Below are 10,732 nucleotides of genomic sequence, written 5' to 3'. Positions count from 1 at the left end.
GCGCTTGCTTCGCGCACGACACGCGGCGTAGGGATACCTGGCGCCCTTTGATATTCTCGCGCCTGCCTGTGTGCGAGTGAATCGCGAGCACGGTGCCGCGAAAAGCGCGGCCCGCCGTCGACGAGCGACACGTGTATATCGACGACGCGACGATCAACCCAAACGCGAAGCCACCGTCGAGTATCTCCACCGTGATCGCGCCGCGTTCTCGTTAGGCTGGACTATTTTTCCGTCGCGCACGGACGGCCGCGTCGACGCGCCTGCGCCGACCGATGTGCGCGCGCCACCTGGCACCGCTACGGCCAACCGCATTGGTCGCGCACAGTCGCGCGGCGCGGCGGCGTCTCCATTGCGCAAGATTGACCGTTGGTGGCTTTTTCGACGTCCCGTGTATGTACGTTTGAAATGCGCTTTCCGTACGTGAACCGTTTTTTTTTCGGCATGGCACGTCGCGCGATTAAAGAACGTTCGCTAGGATCTGTCCGAGGACCTTTGCTGCACTTGTTGCAGAAACGTTGCAGCAACACCCACTGAACGCGAACTTCGGTTATTAAATGGAACGCCCAGCAATAGATGCTACGTATATTTGCTACGATGCATTTTTGTATCGAAACTTCCGAAAGGAAAAAATTAGCGAGTCACTCTCTTTTTTTCTCAAACACACATGACGCAGGTACCTAATCATAAAGTTTCTCTCTCTCTCTCTCTCTCTCTCTCTCTCTCTCTCTCCCCCCCCTTTCCTCCACCCCATACTTTTATGCAAAAAGTGATGCAACACCTCCGTCTATCGCTCAAATTTTTTATGTATGTCCGCCATGTTACATTCGAGTTAGTACATTATAGAAATATATGTTTTAAATGTATTTTACCAGACTGTAATGTCGCGTTTACTTTGTGCAATATTGTTGCAACATCGCGGAATTATAGTAACGTTAGAAAATAAAATAGAGAAGATTTTCAAAGATTTTATACTGGGAAAAAAAAGTAAACTTTGACTACTTTTTCAACTCAATTAAATTTTTTCAATTCTTGATCAATTTTATTTGCTCTAAATATATAAAACACTTGAACTTTTAGTTAAGTATTTATACATTTAACTTAAATACATAAATACTTGAACTGAAAAATCTGTTCAAGTTAAAAAATTTAGTCAAATTAATAACTTTTTTCTCGCTATAGAAAATTCTAGAACAGTATAATTCTGACAATGTTCAAGTGCAATGTATTTTATAATGCAATGCTAGTATACATGAATGTTTTCTAACGATAAATAATTCAACAGTTAAACTGAGGTCTCTTTGACGCTTCAACGACGAGGAACCGCAATGAGTTTGTGATTAAAACGAAGATGTTTCGGCGAATCATTGCTTGATGCAGTTTCTTCTGAAAGGTATGTGGCTATTTTGTACGTGTATGTACACAGAAAAAAATTACACACATAATTTTCTTGGAAAAAAATTTTTTTATGTAAGCAAATCATGTCTGTTTAAAGATTATAAATTCTTCCAAGAAGATTTTATGTTTTTGTTTATATATAAAACAATAAATTGTTGATACTAATTTTTTTTCTGTGTACTATCTTCAGGATTGAGTAATACGAATTAAAAAATTAAAAAGTTAATAATAAAGTTAAATAATAAAGTTGAAAAATTATTAATTTAACTTAATTTTATAAATAGTTATTGTAAAAAAATAAAGATAATTAACTTATCCTTGTTTTTTTTTATAATAACGATTTAGTAGTTATGTTACAATTTTTCACAATTACAATGGTAATGGTAATGGTAAGAATTGAAATTACTTTTGACAAATAATTCTTTATCATTACGCTTTATTTATGCAAAAAAGTAACTCGTTATGTATAAACGAGTATAAAGTTACGAGATACATTTTTTTCAATGAATATATATAGCGTGTAATAATAACGAGTTGTTTGTTAAAAGTGACTATTTCAACCTTGATCACTAACATTATGAAAAATTAAAACTACATTAGTAAATTGTTATTAAAAAAGAGGTAATAATAATGATAATAGCGTTACTCGTGATCTATCCTAGGCCAATAATTCGTGTATTTAAAATAATATTAAATTTATAATGGAAAGATTCTTAGCTATAATTGTCATCCTTTGATCAACATTCGTCACTGCATATATTTCCAGTTTTTATTTAGGTTTTATTTATAATTAAATCTTTTTATTTACTTATTTAAATATATTTCTTTCCTTGTGTACAATAAGAGAAAAAATTTCTAACTTTTAATAATTATTTATTCGAATAGTACTAAAATATTTACTTATGGTACATAAATGTTTACTTCATAAAAAAATAACACTTAAATTAAAGTATGTTCTTGTACTAAATAAATATATATTTACATTTCATTAGTACTATTCAAATAAATATTTATTAAAATTTAGTTATTTTTCCCTCAGTGTAAAAAGTGTATTTTAAAAGTAAAACTCTTAAAATCAATAGTATTTTAGAATAAGTTGTCGAATATTTATATTGTCACAAAAATTAATGAAAAATGCAATTTTAAAATTGCATTGTTTATTTTGGTTAACATCCGGCAGTTTCGAAAAGCTCTATGAATTAGCCGACGATCAAAATATATTTCGCGTTTATTCATATTCATTCGTTCGCCAATAAAAACGTTGATAAATAAATTATTACGTAAATAAAACAGTATCGACATCTACACTTCTATTCGTTCTAGAACTGATATGACGTGTTAAAAGCTAATGGTTAGGTACGCAATTAAAAAAAAAAGAGCAGGTTAATATGAAAAATCTACGAGAGAAAAATTCTTGAACGTATCGCAGAATTGTTATAAGTAGACGAGTGAGAAAAAAAGACGGAAAAAAAGAATTGAAGGGGGCTGCGAAGAAAGGAAGTAAAAAAACTATCGCGGTTTATCGTTTTAGTAGATTTAATGAAACGATATACAGAATACATTTGCTTTCGTAATGCATCGCAACGCATTCTCGCGTGCCTTACCATCTATATCACATGTCAATTTTTTTTATTTATAAAATATAATCATCATAATTTCTTTGTTCTCGCGTCTTGCCTTTGAACTGTCTCTTCGTCGTATATATCGAAAGTATATATATATGTATTTATATATATGTATATATATATATATTTATTTATTTATATATATAATATATATTTATTTATATCTGTATTTATATATATATATATTTATATATTTTTTTTATGTTTATTTATATATATATTATATATATATCATTCCAAGCGAGAGGGAACTGTGTTGTGGCTCGGCACAGAATTAACAACGAATCAGGCCAGAAAAAAAGGTTTCATGAATGTGCGCGCATGTGAGTGTATATGTGTATGTATCAATATTTGAGTACGATATTACACAGTAACATATTCACGTGATATTACGCTATGCATCACCCCTACGATCGACGGTCGTACGAATGAAAAGATCAACGATCAGTTCCGAGTATTTTCCTCTTCGCGATTTCTTTATTGTCAGCCATTGTAGTTACACCTGCTTCACACTCTCTCTCCTTCTCTCTCCCTTTCTCGCTCTCTCTCACATGCATTGATTGCGTAATCACACAGCGAGATCACACATTCTCGCGATGCAATTAATTTCAATTTGTCGAGTCGTACGGCCGTCGATACGTCGATACGTTTCCATCATTTCCTTTGACCTTCCACCATTTCTCTTTGTCCCACGATTAATATATTCGATCGTGTGCATCACATAAGATTCAGCATATAAAAAGAAAGGAAATAGGGAGAAGAAATATCGATAGATCAAAAGACGTGGTGCATCTAGCGTGAATCGTCTTGCGACACTTACGTAGACATTTGTTGGCTGCTATTCGCATTGTCTCTCTGTTTGCGTAGACACATGTTCGTTTGTGTTAATTTACTAGATTTATTTTTGGTGCAACGCTCATCTTTCACCGTGCATATGTATATGTTAAGCGCGTATAGTACATTTGTCGTGCATTTATAAACGTGAGTTTTTTTTGCGTGCGGACGTTCGTATGGCAGAGTGAAGCAGTGAAGATTGATCTTATAATTAAAGATAATTTAATTAATATCGCGCTCGAATAAATGTCTTCTTCGTCATAATTCTTGTTTATCAGAGAAAATCGTGGTGAAAATGAGTTGTAAGTTATTTACAAGAAATCACGAGTAAATTAATTATATTTTAATCATTGAAAACCAAAGTAATTTTTTTTTTTTTTTTTCATAGAAAAAACTAATAAATGTACTTTTTTCTCGACAATGATCATGAAAACTAATTCAGAAATTTTGCTTTGAAAAGATAAAATTTAGTAATTTGTATTGAGGAATAAAGCGAAAAGTGCTGAAAAGAGAGAGACTAAATTTCGAATTCATTCGCAAAAAAATGTAGGAGAAATGAGAAGTTTACAAATAATAAACTATGTGCTTTGTAACATCATGATGATTACCTTTCCATCATTTTGAACACTCATTGTCAGAGAACCAACAACTTCCGTATAGTTCTCACGGTGGAAAACACCCTGTACGCAAACGTCCGCCGCTTCACGAATCAGCGATAGATAATGCCCTCGAATAAACTGAGTTGCGATGTCAATCGAGAAAATAATTTATTAACAAAATTTCGAAGAGAAATTAAATAATCTCTTGATCGAACATTTATTGTATACATCGATGAAACGGGGAAAAAGGGATAGATTTACACCTAACGGAATTGACTGTTATTTCGTTACAGTAATGACAGATAATCGATTTAAACAACAACGTCGGGACGAGCTCGTTCGTTTCGTCGCGAGGACGATCTTACTGTTCACGCCCGAACGATCCAATTTAGCGCACCTATCCCTGCTCCTCTTTCTCACGTTTTCCTCCCTTCTCGCCTGTTCTCTTTTTATGACAATTTCTCGTAAAAAATAATTCGCTGCAGCGCTGGGTCCAAGGACGATTTTCCGTGATCAGGAGCGGAAGACATCAGCCTCGCTCGCGGACTCTCGTGTTAAGATATATAGGAACAAAAATACATCGCCGCGAAAACCCCATCTTCCGTATAACGGAGGCCGTAACTCGTCGGGGTTTCTTTCGTTCTACTCGAGCCCTGGGCGAAATTTCGATCTCGATTTTTCTGCGACCGATAACTCCTCTCCCGAAATCCCCCTGTGGACTCAACGCTTTGTTTGCATGGGCGAGAAAGTCGATTTCTACGTTCGAGGACTTCTACGTGCTTCGTCTAAAGATGAAGACTGATATGAATGAGGAGGAGATAAGGCGAGTATCAGGTAAAAAGCGCTCGTCCTCGAGAATTCCAATTGTGCCAAAACGTTTCTTACAAATGTGAAAAATGATTTTTGTTTTAATTATGCCGCAGACCGATGCCAATGTGTTACCCGATTTTATTATCGTTAATACAAAATTATCTCTTTTTTTCTTCTATATTTTTATCTCCTGGGGTTTTCTCTCAATTCGCTCGACTAGTTCATTATTAAATTACTTGTCTTCGCAACGGACGGAAGAAAACATTTATATTTACCGAGACATTATTTTGTAAAAATTTCAAAGCTCAACATTGATATTGTTTCTATATGCCTAGAATATTCACTACGCTCTCTCATAGCTATAGAGACTTTTCAAAAAGTGATTACTTTTAGAAATTCTAAAAAGGCAAGATTTTGTATCTCTAAATTCTTAAATTCTTCAATCCGTAGCTCATAAACGCTTTATTCCTCCCTAGAAAATATTCTGTCAGAACATTGGCATCGGTCTGGTAAAAAAACCTCCTTATTTTATTGCTATCGATTTCGATTGGCGCGAATCAGTTTTCTCCAGCGAGAACAAGCCCTTACGAAATTTGTATCCTTCGAACGGGAGCTGAATCGACTCTCTCGTATATGCGTTATCTTAATTTCGATCGCAAGGGTTGCTCGAGCCTTTATACCCTCGGATCCTGTTTACCTTGCATTCTTACCGGGCGTTTTGTCTTTTGAACACTTGCGCGCGTATCCATCCGCAAACGTGGACGTGTATAATGAATCGTATTAATGAATCATCTGATTTAACAACGGTTACAACGGTTTTACAATTTTGGGGGGGAGGGGGAAGAACTTGATATGTCGTCCATTGCGTGTTTCGCACTTTTTTTGTATTGATATCGGATTTTGCGCCCGCTGGAAACGGAATTGATTTGTTCCTTTGTAAAAAGAGTAATTAGAGTATTAAGATTGATTATTTAAAACGTCATCGCTAGTGATTAACAAACGCGAGACACATACATGCGATATAAGAATTATTGCGCCTATATCAGCCAGTGTAGCAACGGTGTCCATTGCATTCGCCATGTGATAAATATATTACCATTATATTGTAATTTATATTAGACAATATTGTTCCAATACATTATCACAAATGTTAATGACTATAAGCAATCGGATATTTAACATTTTTACTTAAAAACCTCAGATTTTCAATTTCACATCACAAATGTGTTAAAATGATCATCATGGCGAAACCCGGATTTTTATAGGAAACCGTTCCTTTGTAATATTTATTAACAAGTAGCATAATATCACAATTATTAATTAATCCTTTACGGCCAAAATTATTTTATGGATTTGCATATGGCAATCAAATTTATTACTGGGCATAGCTAATATTATTACGCTGTGATCGCCGATCGCGTTTTTGAAGAGCGATATATTATTTTCAAAAATCATTTTCTACAATTTTCAGATTAATTTCTATTATTTCTATTTCAGATTTTGAGTTATCTCGACACAAAATGGTGCCTAATATTTTCAGGCCGCAAAGCATTAAATTTCAATTAGTAACAAGAATTGAGATAAAATTTCTGAAGTATCGCAAAAGCTTTCGGAATCGAAACAGTTGAATGACGGTAAAATGGGTCCGTTTCCAGCGACGGAAATCGAACGCGAGTATTTGATTATTTCTTATTATTACTTCTCTCGTGCACTGTATCGTGCATCGCGAATCGAAAATATCACGCGAATGATATCGCTAAACAAAATACAGAAGACCCTAATACAAATAATCACAATTATAGGTAGCTAGTTAAAAGCAAATTCGAGATCCAGGTATTGATTCCGTCATGTCTGCGAAACGTCGAACATTTGCGGATACACACGAATTTAGATTAACATATACACATGTAACTATCATACTTATTGTGCATGTACAGGTAATTAAGGTGGTCATTGTTTATGTATGTTCGTGTACGTGTGTACATGTGTCTGTGTGGACCGCGGTGTAAGGACAATGCCTGATCTGTCGTGTTACGAAGCGATCGGATCGCGTTGCGATGACGACGGTGATTATCGTAAGATTACACAGGCAAAGGTAACTGCGCCCGAACAAAAATAGATCTCAGGATTATCTAACGTAGTCTAAGAAGATAATTAAAGCAACCATGGCGGTTGGGGCTAAAGCTTACTATTACTTCCGTGAACGTTATCTCTCTCGATATAAATAAAACTATAATTATAAAAGAAATAAGAGAAACCTTAACAACTACAAAAAAATTACAAAAAATATAATTTTAATAATATAATAGAGTAATAAAAAAATTTTAATAATATATAACACTTTTAATCAAGATAAAAGGCGAAATAGCAAATGAATAAGTACTTAAAGATTTTTATATTTAAATATATTTAAATATATTCAACATTGGGTGGAAAATAATCGTGAAATCCCTTTTCGCTCCAATACGAAGTTATTTCCGATATGCAATCTTACTTTATCTTACGGTACTTGAACGTGGATAAAATATCAAGATATACATCAAAAACAGAGATGCATGTCGACTGCGGTAATCCTGGCGGCGAGGACGCCTATTTAAGAGCCTCGGTCAGCATCCTCTGCCGTCCATCGCGTCGATCGTAGGATACAGGTGCAATGAGGGATGCATTTTAACGACGACGACAACGACGGCGAAGCTTACTGTAGCGAGACAATGGTAACACAAGGTGGTAGTAAAGGTAGCGCTGGTAACAGTGGTAGTAGTGGTAGTAACGCCATAGAGTAGTAACGCTATCAATGAATAGTAGTAAGTATAACGGTATAGTAAAGTAGTTGTAGTAGTTAAGTAGTAGTAGTAGCGGCGCGTTATACGTATATAAATAGGACACTCTACGTTAGTTTGATTAAAAAAGTAAATGTCATAACGTAATAGGTAACTTTAAGCCGGGCCCGCCTCGCCGTTTCGCGTTGAATTCAACTTGTCTCGCATTCCCAAACGAGGCGGGCCCGTGGTTTGTTCGCCTTAGCTCTCTAAAATCACATAAACGCAAGAGTAGTGGTAAAGGGTCGATCGACATCGACCATGCGCTTCGGATGGCGCTCGAACGGCAGTTGACAATGCCGAGCTCGTTACGTGAAAGAAAAAAAAAGAACACGTGACACATGGAATCTGAGGAGGTCCCATGGTATCCCAAAATATCTAAACTGCAGTGCGAGGCTGCTGAAATCCATTCCTACGCGCTACTCCGTTCTCGAATATGCTAAACTCTTTCTACTTGACAATTTTTTGCCGACACTTTTAACGCTATTTTTAATTATTGTTGAATGTGCCTAGTTGTAAAGTACTTGCAAAAATGTCTGGTGAAAATTTACGGTTTGCGATAACTCCGGTAGCTAAAAAACTTGTTCAATTTTTAATAATATTAAAAGCTGGATGTATTTAAAATATGTAAAAAGTGTGTATAAAAATACCACGATTGAAATGTATCTAGTCGAAAAGTCATCAACTTTCCTACAATCTAACTCATAAAATAGTAGCGCCACTCCTAAATTCATTTTTCATTAGCATACCCGTGGGACGCATAATGCAACCCGTTGCAGCTTTTAAATGCACATAAACTCACAGTTTTTCGTCTATATCTTAGTATCCACTGACAAGTTTCTTATTCAATATTCTTCATTGTGTTCAATCATATTTGCCTCGAGAACGCAAAGCGCGTGTCATCTCAGGACAGATACGTCCATGGTATAAAACGGCAAAAAAAAACAAATAAATAAAAGAATATACTTAACTTGCATCGATTCTTATTATGCATTCGAGCGAGCAATCGATGTGTCTGCACTCGGCATCGTCCGACCGTTGAGAGCGTGACCGACAGTCACATCCTACGTCTACTGTCAAAACGGACGGGGCGTCTTATCCACCCTTCCCGCCGTTGCTCTGATATGTTGCGAATCGCCAATGCATTCCCTCGCGACGGGCAAGGTATTTTGCCGAAGGTATTACACGTGTCCAAGAAGTGGCGGGTCGCGCGCGTGGGCCGTCGGAGCGACGAGGCGAGCCAAGCGCGAGCACAGAGAGCCTCGTACAAACTAGGTAGAAAAGTGAGAAAAATTCGCGCGGAGAGCCTTCCTGCGAGTAAGAGAGAAAGAGGGATCTCTCCTGTCCACACCCAAGTCCGCACGAAATCTACTACAGCTAGAAGGGAGAATAGCGAAATCGCCGCGGCCCGCCTCGCGCCCGCTTCCTTTATCCGCCCGTGCCTCATCGTCAGTCGGCTCGCGCCGATCCGTTCTTCAGCAGCAGTAATTATGTTGTAGTGCACTTACTATTAGTAGTATAACGGCGACGTGTGACACCCGCCACCCGCCACGTCGCGCATGCAAAGACCTACATCAAGACGTTCTGTACACTTACGTTCGCACGTGATGAATACATCCGCTTACACTCACACATGTGCGCTCATTCATTCGCTCATACAACTTGTACGTACAACAAACTTTCCCTTAAGTTTAGCGTTCGCGTTCGCGCGGACAGTTTCCATCCGCGCTCGCTCGTACGATCAGTAACGGCTCTCCTCGCTTCTCTCGCTCGACGAGCCCTTTCAGGATGTCCTCCGCACAGCGCGAGAAGATGTCATCGGGGCGTCGTCGAGAACCGAACGTATCCGCGGAACCGCACGAGGTTACACGCAAGAAGAGAGTAAAGCTACGTGTAATACAAACTAAGAAGGATGCAATTAGAACGAATTAGATAACGCAACCGCATGGGTCTGAGAAAGTAATTGTTCTATGTGCTGGCGAGACTGCTCGACTCGGTTTTAGAAGGGCAGGCTACCGACAAACATCGTCTCGATCAGGGGTGGCGCCGGCACCAGGTCCTCCAGCTTGAGGTAGAAGATTCGCTGGAGGCCCTGGACCGAGAGACTCCTCAGCTCCGGTATCTTCCCTAGTAGGTATGACAGGTACTGCGACTTCCTCTGCGCCTCGGCGTTATAGGTCACGTGATCGCGCAAGGACGAAACAATTTTCATCTGCAGCTGTTCCATGCGCTGCGGTTCCTTCAATCCGTACCTCTCTGAAAGCATGCGATCAGCTCGGATGAGATTGCTGTATTTTTTTTTTTTTTTTCAAAACAGTTATAAAGTGATCGGAATCCATAAATTGCCACCAAATTCTATTAAACAATAACAGCATTCCGTAAATAGTATTGACAACTCTAATATTGAATTATCGTTATGTATTGCATTGTATATTGTTTTCGAAAATTAAACGTGAAGAATGTAGATAGTAGAATTTTGAACGCATTGAGATATTCCGGATATCGGATGATGCATTACAGTTCGAAATTTAATTAATTACTGCCGCTAACATTGGCCATTAAGAAACATTGATAAATCAAATTAAACTCCAATAATAGTCAGTCACTCGACCTTCGACACGTAGCTATCTAAACACGGAAATTCGGATTG

General features: G+C 37.4%; 1 protein-coding gene and 1 long non-coding RNA gene across 3 annotated transcripts in view; one reads left to right on the top strand and one right to left on the bottom strand.

Annotated features, from left to right (window-relative positions):
- The first annotated feature begins 66 nt into the window (after positions 1–66).
- Positions 67–10,732, top strand: part of LOC120358965 — a 122,996-nt gene continuing 112,330 nt past the window's right edge. For both annotated transcript variants that reach the window (XR_005575857.1, XR_005575856.1), the window contains exons 1-2: positions 67–673; positions 1,283–1,390. This is a non-coding gene — a long non-coding RNA (uncharacterized LOC120358965). The remainder of the gene's footprint in view (positions 674–1,282; positions 1,391–10,732) is intronic.
- Positions 2,914–10,732, bottom strand: part of LOC105194704 (nuclear receptor subfamily 4 group A member 2) — a 70,194-nt gene continuing 62,375 nt past the window's right edge. Inside the window, 1 exon segment of the mRNA XM_026130873.2 lies at positions 2,914–10,338. Within this exon segment, the coding sequence (XP_025986658.2) occupies positions 10,082–10,338 (257 nt within the window). The 3' untranslated portion in view covers positions 2,914–10,081.

This window comes from Solenopsis invicta, chromosome 11 (genome assembly GCF_016802725.1).
Source record: "Solenopsis invicta isolate M01_SB chromosome 11, UNIL_Sinv_3.0, whole genome shotgun sequence".
Classification (NCBI taxonomy): Eukaryota; Metazoa; Arthropoda; class Insecta; order Hymenoptera; family Formicidae; genus Solenopsis; species Solenopsis invicta.
Note: the sequence above shows the minus strand (reverse complement) of the source record. Positions and strands in the feature narration are given on the sequence as shown.